The sequence below is a fragment of the Mangifera indica genome, chromosome 12 (assembly GCF_011075055.1).
Source record: "Mangifera indica cultivar Alphonso chromosome 12, CATAS_Mindica_2.1, whole genome shotgun sequence".
NCBI lineage: Eukaryota > Viridiplantae > Streptophyta > Magnoliopsida > Sapindales > Anacardiaceae > Mangifera > Mangifera indica.
Window position 1 is genome coordinate 12,748,916 of NC_058148.1, and position 16,719 is coordinate 12,765,634.

The following is a 16,719-nucleotide window of genomic DNA, read 5'->3' on the forward strand; positions in this document are numbered from 1 at the left end:
TGGGCATTTTTGTTTGTTAATGTGGATATTTTATGTAATGACATGAACAATTTCTTTTGATATGGACTTTTGCAGTCTATAAAATCCTCAAATTACACTATTTTCCCAAATTTATTTTCATAAAAACCACAAACCCCTGCCTAAATTTTAGTAATCACAATTCATTTTGTAACTCTTTTTGGTTATCGGTATATGGAGAACTCACAATCCATTTCTTGAATTGGGAATTCACTTCGAAGTTATTCCACCAACCTCTACTTTTGGGTAAACGTCCAGTCAATTTCCTGGACGGTAAAGTTCGTTCCATCTGCCATTTCATAGGCCTTTTTATATTCCCTCGAGCTACTCTGGGACTGCCCGTTCCATGACGCAAAAGGGAAAAGTTTAAAGTACGCATGCTTGTGCGCAAACACAAATACTTTATTTCCACCAAATCTCCTGCTTGTACTCATTCCTTGTTTACATGAAACCCACAAACAACAGAGAATAAAAGGTTTGGGAAAGGAAAAGAAAATTAATAGAAAATAAGCAAAAGTAACTGTCTGAATCTCCATTAATTTGTGTAAAGACTTGCAAGAAGGCATCATCAAGTATTTTTATTTTTTATCTCTCCAATAACAGCATTTAAATATACAAGATTCCCCTGCTTTGTCATAGTGCAGTCTATCTTTGTCTTCACTTCTAAAATTTTAACAAGGGCTAAAGAAAATGCACTCTGCTGACCCTTTAGCCGAAGCTAGTGGAGTTGTTAGCTTTTGCCGCCTTCCTCTTTTTCTATCTTTTTATTGTACATTTTGCCCCTAACTTCATCGAAAGAAGACAAACTCTTTCCTTAAAGGATCCCCACACTGAACCAGTCACATTCCTTTGTCTGTCTTCCATTCAATTCATCTGTAAGGTCTCCAGTATTCCAAAATTCACTGCTTAGTCCTAATCAAGAGTAATTTCATCTGCATTATGCTTGCTCATAGAAAGGGTGAAGTATATCAGCAATATTGTCCCCATGCTCGACCTGTCATCAGTCAGTATAGGCAAATTCATACCCCCAAATAAAATTTTAACTGTGATAATGGTTTATTTAATTTAGAGAAGAGTGTTATTATTATGAACCTACAAGGTGGCAAAAAAGAGAAGAACCCTTTTGGGATCAAGGACCCATAAAGAAGAGCGCTTGAAACTATTTCTTCTATTACTGTATCTGCTACTCCCAGGAGAGGTGGTGGTGATGATGTTGCTGGTGCTGATGGTGATCTGATGATGAACTTGGGGGCTGATGGAATAATCCGTGGCCCCTGCTGCCACCACCATTGGCTTTTCAGGCATGCTTGACCCTACTGAAATTGTAACAGTTTAAACAAAATATCACAAATACCAAATGCAAATAGAAAAAATTCTTTGCTAACATGTTCATCACCAAGTTTCCAATCATGAACCCCAACCCCACGAAAAGACTATACCCAGTCGATTGATCCTCTTCAACTGTAATTCCAACAAACCCAACATTTATCTCAGAAGTTTGGTAACATTTCACTTTCACAACTACAAGATTACTAACTTCTTTGACCCCATTAACAAATGATTCAAGTTTACTCTCTCTTGGTATTCCGAGTGATAATGATTATTTATGATAAAAAATCTACAACTTAGAATCTAACATCTCACCTTCCCAAGAAGTTTTGAGCATTCTAGTCAAGGCCAACAAGAGTTGTAAACAAATTAATTTATGATTTAATACTTCAAATAAATTTAATCTATGAAAAGGTGGCAAGAGATGATTGGGGTCACCCACCTCGATGAGGTAGGCATAGGTTGGTATGAATATTTGCAATTTGAATACACCAAATCACAAATATTCAGATAATAAAAATGACGAGGGGAATTCCGAGAAACTACCAATTTTGTTTTATCACTATAATTGAGAGGTCTAAACATATATATTTCTTTCTTCTGGTGAATTATTGTTGATAAAATCGTGGCAATAAAATAAGAAAATTTAACAAAAAAATAACAACTTTAATTGTCTTGGAATGGAATCATACCTCTTGGTGATGAAGAAATTGTAGAATCATTAGCATAATTATTATTGGAATTGATCTTCTTCTCGCCACGCTGAATCCCTTTTTTGGAATGGCTTCTCTGCAACTATTTCCATGAGTAAAATTTATGTCAAAACCAGAGCACCAAGGGTTTAAAAAATCATTTTAGAATTTTTAAAAAATTATGAAAGAGAGATAAAGCAGATAGGATGCTTCAGAAAGACATTAATGGCTTGCAAAGCCTGCAAAGCTAGTAACGTCTTATGTTAAAAAAAAAAAAAAAACCATGTCATCAGTTTCAAGAATTTGATTGTTAATTGAAAATCAAACCAAAAAAAAAAAAAAAAAGAAGTTTTGCAGCACAGAATGTTTGTGCTTAAATTCCAGCAGAAGATAATAAGAAAAATATAAAATTAAGAAACTTACAGTGATTCTCGAATTTGCATTCATATCTGTGGCTCCCTGATTGAGGTTCTCCATGTCAACTACAAAACTATCAGATTTCTTTGTGGTACTGTAATGAAACCTGTTTCCAGTATCAGAAAGCGAGATTTTTTCTGGTTCCGCACTCTCCGCCATGTCCTTGATAGTCTTTGCAGAGAGAGTCATTTAGAGGGTAAATATATTATATAGAAATAAATAAATAAAGAAATATATAGTACAACCGAATCCAATAGAACAGTTAATAAGAAGATAACAAATTTACACAATTAAAACCCGGAAAATTTGAAGCTCACCAACTTTGGATTGTCCGCCATATCCATCACTTTTCCAAGGTAAGAAAAACAAAGAAAACGAGGGACGAAGAAAGTGTGTTTATTATTGAGCGTCAAAGACAGCGTACAGAATGGGGCAATTGCTTCAAACGACCTCACTGGATAAAAACCGAAAGAAACCAATACGTCAAAAGTAGAAGATTTAACATGAATAAAGAATTATAAACGAAACCCATCTCATGAATTCCGTTTGAGAAAAGTTAAAGAGAAGACTTCTAATATCAAAAAATCAATCCATGCTCAATCTTCTCCAACGAACCCACAACCAATACAATAGAAACGATCAAAACGAAGAGAATTTTCATTAAAAAAGGAAACAAAAACATGCTGGTAATAGTATTTTGTTATAAGAAACACAGTCGATGAAGTGACATGCAACTACCTTAGAATAATATTGTATGGTTGATTTCGATGAAGAAGATGAGTCAACAGTAAGTTTGAGGAGGAGAAAGAAGAAGAAGAAGATAATAATCTGATTGCTTTGCAGCTGAGGAAACCGAGTTGTTTTATGAGCTGTGATAGCTATGTATATATCAATATCATCGTAACATTGAATAAATAAAGCTGAAAATTTTATAATTTGGAGAGTGGAAATTGCGTGCAATGAGGACTATAGTAAGCCGCTATGCCCTTCCGTTCGTAGAAATCCAAGCCAAGTTTCATTTTCCCTTATTAGTCTATCGAATGTAGAGAAATAATTTTGTCGCATTGTTTGAAAATAAAATTAAACTAATATTTAAACTATATAATTTTTTTAAAAGGTTAAAACAAAATAATCAGTACAAATGATGGAATGCCATTACATAAATTTTTGTTATTTTTTTGTGTGTAAATAATAGGCTAAAAGATTTATTCTCACCTAAAAATTATTGTATTCTCAAATTTTTATTATTTAATTTTAAAAAGACTTTTTATCGTTTATTAATTTTAAAGATAAAATCATTATTTTACATATAATATTAAAAATAAACTAAATTTTATCTTATTTTTCTTTTAAAATTTTAAAAAATAATAATTTCTCTTTCATCTAAAAGTCTAAAAGGTTATATTTACCTTCTGCTAGGGCTTACAGTTTCTTCTTTTCTTCTTCAGCGACCAAAGTCAATAGAGACTCTTAATAACCCACCTCTTCACCCGCTGCCAACTATCCTGATTGAAGGAAGACAAAAATGTAGTGAATCAATCATCAACCGAACACAAATCCTAAGCCCATCAATGGTTGAATTGGCCACAATTTGACCGGATTTAGATGTGGGAAGGCTTTTCACTAGTGAATTTGGCTAAATTGTGATGGATTCGACCGTCGATGGCCTTAAGATTTGTGTTCGATTGATGACTAATTCGTCTTCCTTTGGTTAGGGTCGTTGATGACAGGTGAAGAAGATGAGTTATTGAGGGTCTTTGTCAACTCCATCATCAAAGAAGAAGGGAAGAAACTATAAACCCTAACAAAGGGCAAATACAATTTTTTAAACTTTTGAGTGTAAAGAAATATTCAGTTTTTAGAGTTTCAAAAGAGAAAAAGAAATAAAATTTTAAAACTAATAGATTTGACTAACTTTACTAATTTATAGATCAAAGAGGAGTTTTTCAAAATTAAAAAATAAAAATTTAAGAAAATAAGCTTGGGCCTTTATTATATTATCGATTTTCAGGTTTTTGACTGATTTAATTTCTGAATTTTTATGATTTTTCTTTTGAATCCACATGGCAAACTGTTATTTACTATTGTGCCACACATTTATTTATGTTTCAATTGGAAAAACAATAACAATGTTGACTTCAGTACATTGACAAAATTGCCAATCTGACTCTCACGGCTGCCCACTTTAAGATGGTTGGACTCGACTGTAGATGCATTTTCAATTTTCAATTTTCCCTTTTTAAGTCCTAAATCAATAATCTTTAATATTTAAAATGATTAATTCATATATAATATTTATAAATTATAATAAATAATGAAAAATTATTGAAGAATATAAATATTATACAACGGATAAGGATGGTATGAATATGAATAAATATTGCATAAAAATAATTTATTTTTATATATTATATATTTATAAAACTGATTATTTAATATACTTTATAAGTATTGGTTACGTTTGTCGCATTTGGCAATTTAGAAAATAAATTAAAATATGTCCCACATGATGATTTTTGTTTAACGTATGATGGTGATTGTTAGATTAGATGTATACCATATTGGTAAGTCTTCCTTGTATAAAAAATGTATTGGCGTAGTTTTATTATTTTTATTTTTAAAAATGTTATAATAACTGGGCTGACTTCCTTTAATTTAAGATTTATAAGATGTTATTTATCACATTATATAATGAAAAATTGAATCCTGAAACTATTAAAACAAAAATTATATGCATGGCTGATTGAATATAGAAGTCAACAATTTACATGGAGAAGAAAAATAATAATAAAAATAATAAAAATGCAGGCGTTACAAAATCAATGGAAAACAGAAATCAGATGGTCGATTTTCGTGAATCCCATGATTTATATAAAAATGAGAAATCTTAATAACTTAGATATGAATTAGAACAAGGGGAAATATAATGAATGTAAGAAGATTTCAACAATCGGCTAGCACATGATCAGATCAGAGAAAGGAGGAGCGGCGATGGCGGATGATGCCATGTATTTTCCACTATCAAATAGGAAGGAAGGAAGGAAGGAAGGAAATTGTTTAAAATTGCACATGGTTGAGGGTTGACAATGGTGGTTGATGTGCCGTATATCTTAAGATAAGGGTGCTATATTTAATACTTATATCGCCACCGGTGGATGGGAACATAATCAACTTCTTAATTTGATGATTATTTAAGTAAACATGCCCCTTAATTTCGTGGATATATCAACAAACAATGATTGGTCTCCAAACAGCAACAGTTTATTTACACTGAATAAGCACTAAGGTAGTACTAGTACATACAAACTAACCTAAATTTAGCGTAGTTAGGTCTTTTAATAAAACGGCCAAAAGAATTATTCCAACCCATCGTTTAGTCCATTCCCAAATATACATATGTAGAGTTTCAAAAATTCAAATATCTATCTATAAACTATTGAATCTAACTATTGTCATTAGTTATAGGAGGTAAAATTGTTATTTTATCAGTAAACTCTAAAACCCTAAAAACTTATATCATTTTTTTTCTTTAACACTAAATCTTAAATTTTTAAGGTTTAGTGATAAAATAACGATTTTACTCCTTATAATTAATGATTTTGGTTAGGTTTAACAATTCATAAGTAGGTATTTAGGTTTTTAAAACTTCACAAGCGTGTATTTGAAAATAAGTTAAATAATGGGTCGGAATAAGTCTTTCAACCTAATAAAAGGCCCAAAGACTAGTTTCCAATTGATATTTGCTAAAATGATAAATCTCTATCATTTAAATTTTAAAAAAAGTTAAATTCTTCCTTGTTATCCATGGATTTGGTTAAATAAAAGGACATGAGATTATTTTTCTATTTTTTATTTATAAAACTTTTGGGGGTAAATTAAATTTTAAAAAATATTAGTATTATCAAAATTTGGTTAAATATTAGACCTAAAGTTTATAGCAAAATTATTTCCAAAGCTTTAAATAAGTTCACCAAAGACTAGGATGATAGCATATTCTTCTTAGTCTCTTTGGTGAAAATTATGCACCCAAGCTTCATGCATAACCCTTTGATGTATATGGGGGCCTAGTTTCCTGCAAGTTAAAGAGAGGAGATATGTTTGGCAAAATTATCAGCACTCCAAATTTTCTGCCCATGGTAGCTTCTCCATGTGAACACTTTTAGGAGGGCTTGCTCACAACACTCCAAGCAAAGCAAAAATGTTGTACAGCTATTAGTAAATGAATAGCTTCAAAAAGTTTTATCTTACTCCAAATTATTCCCTTTTGGAAGCCTAAATTGAAATTACAAAGTACAAAAGCATATAATTATGTATCCCACTTCACCAATCTCTAGTTAATTTCTTTGTCTAATTTACATTAATCTTCTTCTCCATGATGTGGCCGTGTGACTACCACCACAACCCTTCATTGTGCTTAGCATTATTCTTAGCCTTTTTTAATTTATCTACCCACCCATACAATATTTTGACACGTACTCCAATTTGCTATCGACAAAGAGAATCTGCCCTTTTTCTTTACCAGTTGATTCTCTGCAATTTAATATGTGTTGGGATGCACGTGCTAAAAGGAAAGGCAACATTTAGCCACTGCATTCAATTTTGTCTCTTTTACATAACTTATTGGAAATGTTTTTATAGCATGTGGCTCTATAGCTATGAACCCTCCTTTATACAAAGACTTTATTCTGCATTCGAAATCAAACAACTAATTTGTTAATCATTTTTAGATTATGAAGATGCGCTTTCTTTCTTTGTAAAAAGTAATTTTTTAAACCCTTAAAAGATGAATGATGGTTTTTTCACTTCTACAATAAATTATATCAAATTATTGTGCTTGCTTATTATAAAAATCGTGACACATGTATATTTAAAAAATTATGTGCTGCCTATGCTAAAATTTGACACAATTTAATTTGTATAAAAGGTGCAATTATAATTTCAGGGAGCATTCGCCATCTCTTAACACTTGTGAGAAGAATGAAAAGGACTTTTCTCATACCTTAATCCAATGCATATTAAAGTTTTATTCATAGGGGAAGACATTTGGATTAAAGTCACATTCGAAAAACCTTAGTGCACTTGAGGAGAATCCAGGTGTGTGGCATCAAGATTTTACACTCTACAATTCCAACCATATTCACAATTAAATTACCAAGACAACAATCAAATTCAATCTAGAAACCTAAAGGCATAATTTTTATTTTTATTTTTATTATATTTTAAGGACATGTAATATGTAAAACATTTTAGAATAATTATATCTAAGTATATTTAAATAAAATAATAATTTAACATTCTTTTATTATATTCAGCCAAATATAATAATTATTTATACAAACCAAATTTAATCAAGTTCAGTGATAATTTATACTCAATAATTTCTCAAATAATTTATTTTTGTGGTAATCTTTTATTTTTTAATAAAAGATTACCCAAACCAAACACTCGCTTAAGGGTGGTTTTTTTTAGCAAGTTAATTCAAACTCCAACATACGGTTCATTTCTAAAATCTCTATGCAATTCCCTTCTTTGAAATTCGGCGCTGAGCAGCAATTTGTCTTCTCCATTCATGAATTGGTACCTGTTAAGCCATCCACAAGATTCGTTTATCATGATAGCTGCCACAAAAATCAGTTTTAAATTTAACAACATATCAACAGATCAATTCAAGAGCATAAAATATATCCTTACAGCAGGGAAGCCACCATAATCACCAGGCTGTGTTATGTCCTTGGTGACAAAGCTATTAGCAGCAAGCCGGACCTGCAATTCCATAGCATCAGAGATTGTTTTCAGTTTGAAGATTTTAGCCCTACACTCAATTATAGCAGATGGAAATTTAGTACAAGACCTATATTTGTACAATTAGATCTACATAAAATTGTGTACTGCAATTAGAAAATTAAATTGATACAAGCATTTAACTTGACTGCAAGAAGAAGAAAATTTTCTATCTATTCATTTCGGACTACTGCAAATAGAATAAGATTGGCCTAAACTGTAAAGCACTGTCAAAAATAATACCCCAATGCAATAATGCACGATTAGTATGACAACCAGAGTTTGTAATTCATAACCTCATTATACTTGTACTCATCTAGTACATACCTTTGATGCAATAGAGACATGATCACAAACAGCTACTCTTCCCCCCAAAGTTACAAAGTCTCCAATCCTGAAGGAGAAAAAATGATACTGTCACAGCAATTAAGGACTTCTGAAGCTCATTAAGTTCTCAAAAGAAAGTTGTGTCAATTACATGAGAAATCAAATGGCCCAAAGAATTGGTATATAAAAGAAAATGGAGAACAACATACGTTACTGAACCTGCAATCCCAGTTTGTCCACAAAGCATGCAACTCTTTCCAATAATTACATTATGACCAATCTGCAAGACCAAGATTTGGTTTTGTGTAATGCCACATTTTTGTCTCTGCTTATGCTTCCTCTTGAAACCACAGAAAATTGTTGATTGACAAGGCAAAAGGGTAGAATTTACCTGAACTAAATTATCTATCTTTGAATGATCCCCTATGACCGTATCTCTCCAACTGCAAGACCAAATAAGCAGTAACTCGTTTATTTGAGTTCAAGAATATATATACATATGAATATTATAAAATCTTGATATTTATAGACAACACACATCTCACCTGCCCCTGTCTATGCATGTATTTGCACCAATCTCCACATGGTTCCCTATCCTAGCATTCAGCATCTGAGAAAGACAGAACACATACATATATTATAATTCTTCAATTGCTATAAGGAGAGATGCATTTATAGCAGTAATACAAAGATAAGATATTTTCAAATGGATTATTCTTATAACACCAGTGTATGTGTAGTAATCCAATCATAATTCCCCACTGAATACTCTCTTTCATAAACTATGTTCACTTTCAAGTTCTAATTCTTTGTTAGAAAGTTTCAAGAATATCATAAAAGGATAAACTACAAGGACCCAAGTAATTATTTTTTAAAAATAAATAAATAAAGCCAACTATATCACCAACTTGAGGCTTCTTCAACATGTTGCCATTCTCGTCAACAAAAAATCCAAACCCTGGAAAGAAACAACGGCATAACAGCCAATCTTAGAAACATTTACGCTTGAAGCTAATCTAACCTTCAAGAAAATAAATAAGTAAATAAATCGAAGGACCAAAGTTTGAAATAATATAGTCTTACCATCTTGACCAATGCACACCCCATGGTGAATTACACATGAATCACCAATAATGCAATTACTAAGAGAAACACGATATCTGTAGAAGCATTAATATAGTTGTAGTTAAAAGAAAACAAAAAAAGAAAGCAAACGTAAATTAAGTTAACAAATATACCCTATCTTCGTTGATTGACCGATGGTAACTGCAGGTCCAACAACAGCTCCTGGTCCAATATGAACATTGGCACCCAGCATAGCACCTGGATGAACTACTGCTCCGATTTCAATCAGCGCCGTCGAATCAATGCAAGCTGAGGGGTGGAAGACCCCACCTCCATTGTGCCATTTCTTAAAATCTAGGTGACTTTCTACCTCTAAAAGATGTAAAGGCAAGAGTCGAGAATCATTTAGACATTTTCGCAAACACTTGGCAGCCAAAAATGATTTCTTTCATATCGTCTTGATTATTGGTACTTAATGACTTACCAGATTTAGTCGAAATATTACATACGCTCAAATAATCTTGCGTACGTTTATTCTTGGAGCATAAAACAGCAAGTCGTCTAAGGTTAAGAGCCATGACTATTAAAAGCTACTCTCGGGAAAGCCGAAAGAGACTCAGCAGCAGCAGGTAGGAAGGACGGAGGTAGGAAAGAATTAAGAAGAGTGTCCTATAAGATATGCGCGCATTATTTGTGCAAGCTCCTTTACCATCTTTGGTCTTTAAAATCAATAAATTGTGGACATTAAAGTTAGATTCAAATCAAATTTATTCAAACTTAAATATGAGTTTAACTTAAACAAGTTTAAAACGAGTTTGACATGAATAAACTCAAATTCAAGACTGATAATTATAAATTTTCAGCTTGATCTTTAAAGGTGTTGATTTGTCAAGCTCGCAAAGCTAAATATTTTTAATACAAATTAATTAAAACAATATTGATTTGATTTATGCATCAAAACGATATTATTTTAATATTTTTTTGCATGATTAGAGTATTGAGTCAAGCACAAAATTTGACACAAACTCAAACTTCAATCTTTTTAAATACGGCAAGGGACTATTTCCCACCTAGGTTATCAATCTAAAAAAGACACTTGCGACAGTTCAAAAATTCAAATGCTCATTCATAAACTAACTTCTATTAAAATTTTCTATTAAAGACAAGACTAAAATTTTTATTTTATCACTAAATCCTAAAACCCTAAAAAACTATATTATTTTACTTATGTAATTTGAAAAACTAATAATTTTCCTCTTAGAATTAAGTTTTAAAAACTTACTATTTGCCCCCTACGGTTTGAAAATTTTTTCTAGCCAATAAATTCGACAAGTTGTTGGTGATTGGAATGCAGGGAGGACGACTTCAAGACGATGAAACATCGTTCATCGTCCATATACCAAAGAACGAAGAAGCATTGTCGATCTAGACAACGCTTCGTCATCTATAAGTGTTGTCAATTGGAGATGACACTTCGTTGTCTAGACGTTGTCCTCTTGACATTTCGACCACCAATGAATCACTGGATTTGTTGGTTGGAAACAATTTTGAAACCCTAGGGAGGAAATATTAAGTTTTTAAAACTTAATTCTAAGGGAAAATTGTTTTATTTTTTCAAATTATATAGGTAAAACGGTATAGTTTTTTAGGGTTTAGTGATAAAAATAATGATTTTACTCTTATCTCTAATAAAAAATTTTAACAAAAGTTAGTCCATAAATAAGTATTTGATTTTTTAAACTATTGTAGGTGTCCTTTTAAGATTGAGTTAAAACTTAGGTGAGAAATACTCCTTTGTCTTTTTAAATGAACTAAATTCAAACAACTTTGTTACGAGTTTAAACTTAATTCGACCCAAATCCATTCCTTATCGGCACAGTAAAGAAAACCAAGAAATTGTGAAATAAAAGATAGAAAAATTTATCCTTTTTGTTGACTATAATTAAAATGAGAGTAATTAATTTAAATAGTTAAAGAGAGCATAAAATAGTCAACACCTTAAATGGGGTATACTATTCTAGCTAATAAATTAGGATTTGACCAAAAATTCTACTCATGGAAAGGGAATTTCACTCGTTTACGGAAATTCATCTCAAAATTTTCACTAATTATATGACCAAAAAGGGACTATATTTACCATCTCTAATTCGCATTCTTACTCATCCATCATTTATTCTCATCCATGCTATCATTCTCATGGTCGTCTTTTTCACATCAGTGAGGCCATTGTCGTTCGCAAGGGTCTTTATCGTCAACCTTCTTGTAGATTTTTCCATAGATTTTGAAGATTTGAAGTAATTTTGATAAAAATATCACGTTAATTGAAATGCCATAAATATGAGTTTAACATTTTTTTAAGCCCGAGAGACTTATTCCCACCCAAGGTTTAATGCATTTTCAAACTTTTCACTCATTAAATTTTAAAAACTCAAATACTCACTTATTTATTAAATTTTGTAGTTACCGTCAGAGGTCAAAAATGTCATTTACTGATTTTATTTAAAGAAAAAAATTTATTCATTTTTTTTACCTTAATTTGAAAATTAATAATTTTTTTTTACCTTAATTTTGAAAAGTAGTTTTTTTACCCAGCTATCTAGTGTTTCCATTTATTAAGATTAATAGTTACATTCTTCGAAATTCAAACTATTGCAGTTATACCCTAAAAAAATGCATTCTCTCTTTCTTATGATTGTTTTTTCCAACAATTCACTCTAACGTGTTCATAGGCACCCTCTGTCTCTCCCCGCCTTTTGTCTAGTCAAAATGATTGAAACTAATCATTTACGCTTGAAACTAATCTAACCTTCAAGAAAATAAATAAGTAAATAAATCAAAGGACCAAAGTTTGAAATAATATAGTCTTACCATCTTGACCAATGCACACCCCATTGTGAATTACACATGAATCACCTATAATGCAATTGCTGAGAGAAACACCATATCTGTAGAAACATTAATATAGTTGTAGTTAAAAGAAAAAACAAAAAAAGAAAGCAAATGTAAATTAACTTAACAAATATACCCTATCTTCGTTGATTGACCGATGGTAACAGCAGGTCCAACAACAGCTCCTGATCCAATAAGAGCATTGGCACCCAGCACAGCACCTGGATAAACTATTGCTCCGATTTCAATCAGCGCCGTTGAATCAATGCAAGCTGAGGGGTGGAAGGCCCCGCCTCCGTTGTGCCATTTCTTAAAATCTAGATGACTTTCTACCTCTAAAATATGTAAAGGCATCAGTCGAGAATCATTTAGACATTTTCACAAACATTTGGCAGCCAAAAATGATTGCTTTCATATCGCCTTGATTATTAGTACTTACTGACTTACCAGATTTAGTCGAAAGATTACATACGCTCCAATAATATTGCGTACGTTTATTCTTGGAATATAAAACAGCAAGTCGTCTAAGGTTAATAGCCATGACTATTTAAAGCTACCCTGGGGAAAGCCGAAAGAGACCCAGCAGGTAGGAAGGACGGAGGTAGGAAACAATTAAGCAAAGTGTCTTTATAAGATATGCGCGCATTATTTTGTGCAAGCTGCTTCACCATCTTTGGTCTTTAAAATCAATAAATTGTGGATATTAAGTTAAGATCCAAATTGAATTTATTCAAACTTAAATATAAATTCAGTTTGAACAAGTATAGAATGAGTTCGGTGTAAACAAACTCAAGTTCAAGACTGAGAATTATAAATTTGTAGCTCGAGTTTTAAAGGTGCTGATTTATCGAACTCAAGAATCTGAATATTTTTAATATAAATCAATTAAAATGATATCGATTTGACTTATGCATCAAAACAACATCGATTTGATTTATGCATCAAAGCGATATTGTTTTAATATTTTTTTTGCTCAATTAGAGTAGTGAGTCAAGCTCAAAATTTGACACAAACTCAAACTTCAATCTTTTTAAATAGGGCAAAGGGCTATTTCCTACTCAAATTTTAGCTCAATCTCAAAAGGATACCTACGGTAGTTTAAAAACTCAAATATCCATCTATGGGTAACTTCTATTAAAATTTTTTATTAGAGACAAAGATAAAATCGTCATTTTATACTAAACCCTAAAAAACTATATCATTTTACCCTTATAATTTGAAAAACTAACAATTTCCCTTTAGAATTAAGTTTTAAAAACTTATTATTTTCCTCTTAGAGTTTGAAAATTCTTTCCAATCAACAAATTCAGTAATTCGGTGGTAGCTGGAATGCCAGGAGGATGGCTTTTGGGTGAAGCGTCGTCTTTGAGTATTTGGACGACGGACAACACTTCATCATCCAAAAGCCATCCTCCTAAAGTTCTAGCCATTGACAACTTGTCAAATTTGTTGGTTGGAAAAAATTTTCAAATCCTGAGGAAATGATAAGTTTTTAAAACTTAATTCTAGGTGGGAAATTGTTAGTTTTTAAAATTATAGGATAAAATGATATAGTTTTTTAGGATTTTAGAGTTTAATGATAAAATATTAATTTTACTTTTGTTTCTAACAAAAAATATTAATTTTACTTTTGTTTCTAACAAAAAATTTTAATAGAAGTTACTCTACATGCTTATTTGCCCTTTTAAATAAATTGTTATTTGAGTGTATGGGTGGTTGCTCTTATTATTAAAAGTAATTAATTTAAATAGTTAAAGGGCGTATAAAATAGCCAACAAGTTAAAAGGAGTATACTATTCTAGCTAATAAATCAGGATTTGAACAAAAATTCTACTTATGGAAAGGGAATTTTGCCTATTTACATAAATTCATCTCAAAATTTTCACTAATTTTGTTTACCGTCTCTAATTCTCATTCTTAGTCATCCATCATTGATTCTCATCCATGCCATCATTCCCATGGTCGTCTTTTTCACATCAGTAAGGCCGCTGTCGTTCGCAATGGTCTTTATCGTCAACTAATTTGGATAAAAATATCATGTTAATTGAAATGCTATAAATATGAGTTTAACGTTTCATCCCCACTCATTAAATTTTGAAAATTTAAGTACTCACATGTTAAATTTTATAATTAATGTCAGAGGTAAAAAATGTTATTTATTGATTTTATTTAAAAAAAATTTATTTATTTTTCTCATCTTAATTTTTAAAACTAATAATTTTCTCCTAACTTAGTTTAAAAAGATAACTTTTTTACCTTGCTATCTAGAATTTTCATTTATTAAGATTACTAGTTGTCCTCTTCAAAATTCAAAACATTACAGTTACACCGAAAAAAAATGCATTATCTCTTTTTGACGATTGTTCTTTCCGATGATTCACTCCGACGTGTTCATTGGCACCCTCTCTCCCTCCTGGCTTGTCGTCTAGTGAAAACGGTCAAATGATGTTAATATATATGATTTGTTGTAGGGGTTAAAAAATAACTTTTTAAAACTAAGTTTGAAGAAAAGTTGTTATTTTTTAAAACTAATGTGAAAAAAAGAGATAAATTTGTCTTTTTTTAAATAAAATCAATAAATAACATTTTTAACCTTGGCACTATCTACAAAATTTAATAGATAAATAAATATTTGAGTTTTTAAAACTTAATAAGTAAAAGTTTGGGGATATACTAAACTTTAGGTGAGAATAAGATTTCTGGCATTTTATTAATGAAGTTACAGGTTTTAGGGTTTATTGTTATTTTAATAAAAATATTTGTTGTGTTGTTGAATTATATGTGAATAAGATTGTTACCTAATATGGTAAGAATCAAATGTAAGACCAATTAATGAAGATGTGCCACGTTTAATTTTCACTTATTGTGGTTGAGGCCTTATTATTGAAATTGAACATGCGTGATAACTTGAGGAGGGTAATTAAAACTTTACTAAGAAATTATTAGTGTTTGCAGTGTGCAAAAATCTAGAGCTTTTATTGCAATTTGAAAATGGATTTGCATTATTCCAAAAGTGCAAATCACTTAAAAGAAAATTTTTACATGTCTTAAAAAACATAATCTTCCAACAACTCTCTCTTAAATTTCCAACATAAATCACACCAAAAATAAGGAGAAAAGGTCAATGAAACAAAAAGTGGAATTAGGGTACTTTTCCTCATTTAAATTTTTAATTAAAATCAGTTTTATTTTTGGCAATTTTCACTTATTAGAAAAAGGTAAACTTTTGTGCCTTAATTGTAAAATCTGAAATCCTTGTCTAGGTACATGAATATAATTACCTAAAATACTCTTACATCATAATGAATTTAAAATTAAATAAAAATGTTAAAATATTTATTTTGATTAAAATACTTTCAAACTAATATGGTCACAACATTGGTATTAAGACTATCTTCATTTAATGTTCTATTTATGACTACAATCTGATTTTACCAAAAATGCAATGTTTGATTGGGCTCTATTGAAGAGAGTTTTAATGGCCACACTTTCTCGGTTGGACTCCAGCCAAAAGCCACCTTTATTTAAATTAAAGTCAAATAATAATTTTTTTAAACACCAATTTGGTAATTGCAAAACATTGATAAATTTTTTAATAGTCAATTAAAAGAATTAAAAATAAATTAATAACAAATCACATGATGATTGATAACAAATAATAAATTAAAAATGATATGAAGATGTTATCATCGTATCTAGTGACAAAGACAGTCGTCATCTGATTACAATTGATGACGATACCAAAAAAGGAAAAAAGTAAAAAATGAAATCCTAAAAAGAAAAATATATTATTTTTAATATATTACTAATGAAATAATAATTTTATTATTAAAACTTAAGGGGAAAATTGTTAGTAATGTTTTATTAATTTTAATATATTATTAATATTTTATTATTTTTAATACATATATTTTTAATATATGTTTTATTATTTTTAATAGAGATAATGTTTTTAATATATTATTTTTAATATATAATGATGATGGCTTGTTCATATTTTATTTTATTTTCTGCTTTTGGGTTTGAATAATTTCGGATCCGCTGCTTTTGATCTAGAATGATATGCAAGTCATTGAACTCAAGTGTTAATTAAAGGAATTGTTTATAGTCTGAATTCCTTTCCTGCATTAATATTTTATTCTTCAGAATGTTTTTGCTTTAGCAGTGACGTTCATGAATTTTCAAGAGTACAAGAAATTAA

The 16,719-nt window shown here is 30.5% G+C and overlaps 2 protein-coding genes across 5 annotated transcripts; both read right to left on the reverse strand.

The window, feature by feature from the left end:
- Positions 1-525: 525 nt before the first annotated feature.
- On the reverse strand, positions 526-3,361 carry LOC123193252. Of its 3 annotated transcripts, none has more exons than XM_044606110.1 (6): positions 3,195-3,361; positions 2,774-2,910; positions 2,463-2,627; positions 2,040-2,142; positions 1,115-1,331; positions 526-1,012 (listed from the first exon to the last, which is right to left on the reverse strand). In XM_044606110.1, the coding sequence occupies exons 2-6, from the start codon at positions 2,798-2,800 to the stop codon at positions 931-933; spliced, it is 594 nt and encodes a 197-aa protein (XP_044462045.1). In that variant the 5' UTR covers positions 2,801-2,910; positions 3,195-3,361; the 3' UTR covers positions 526-930. The 3 variants fall into 3 exon arrangements, with proteins under 3 accessions (XP_044462045.1, XP_044462044.1, XP_044462043.1); XM_044606109.1 differs by having other exon boundaries at positions 1,115-1,334; positions 2,774-2,906; positions 3,195-3,360; XM_044606108.1 differs by having other exon boundaries at positions 1,115-1,334; positions 3,195-3,360.
- Positions 3,362-7,826: 4,465 nt separating this feature from the next.
- Positions 7,827-13,139, reverse strand: LOC123192778 (probable UDP-3-O-acylglucosamine N-acyltransferase 2, mitochondrial). 2 transcript variants are annotated; one of them, XM_044605428.1, is made up of 12 exons: positions 12,966-13,139; positions 12,655-12,853; positions 12,498-12,574; positions 9,803-10,001; positions 9,648-9,724; positions 9,473-9,522; positions 9,110-9,174; positions 8,956-9,007; positions 8,774-8,844; positions 8,565-8,631; positions 8,148-8,219; positions 7,827-8,037 (listed from the first exon to the last, which is right to left on the reverse strand). In XM_044605428.1, the coding sequence occupies exons 1-12, from the start codon at positions 13,057-13,059 to the stop codon at positions 7,969-7,971; spliced, it is 1,092 nt and encodes a 363-aa protein (XP_044461363.1). In that variant the 5' UTR covers positions 13,060-13,139; the 3' UTR covers positions 7,827-7,968. The 2 variants fall into 2 exon arrangements, with proteins under 2 accessions (XP_044461363.1, XP_044461364.1); XM_044605429.1 differs by lacking the exons at positions 12,498-12,574; positions 12,655-12,853; positions 12,966-13,139 and adding an exon at positions 10,114-10,305 and having other exon boundaries at positions 7,829-8,037.
- Positions 13,140-16,719: the final 3,580 nt, after the last annotated feature.

Excerpts from the sequence above, each read along its gene's own strand:
- LOC123193252 (XM_044606109.1), bottom strand. The coding sequence starts at position 2,800 with ATGGATATGGCGGACAATCCAAAGTTG. Across the intron at positions 2,143-2,462 it reads ATGCAAATTCGAGAATCACT|TTGCAGAGAAGCCATTCCAA; the intron begins GTAAGTTTCTTA and ends TCATGGAAATAG. Across the intron at positions 1,335-2,039 it reads AATTTCTTCATCACCAAGAG|TAGGGTCAAGCATGCCTGAA; the intron begins GTATGATTCCAT and ends TTACAATTTCAG.
- LOC123192778 (XM_044605428.1), bottom strand. The coding sequence starts at position 13,059 with ATGGCTATTAACCTTAGACGACTTGCTGTTTTATATTCCAAGAATAAA. Across the intron at positions 9,523-9,647 it reads GGTGTGCATTGGTCAAGATG|GGTTTGGATTTTTTGTTGAC; the intron begins GTAAGACTATAT and ends GTTTCTTTCCAG. Across the intron at positions 9,008-9,109 it reads ACATGCATAGACAGGGGCAG|TTGGAGAGATACGGTCATAG; the intron begins GTGAGATGTGTG and ends TTGGTCTTGCAG.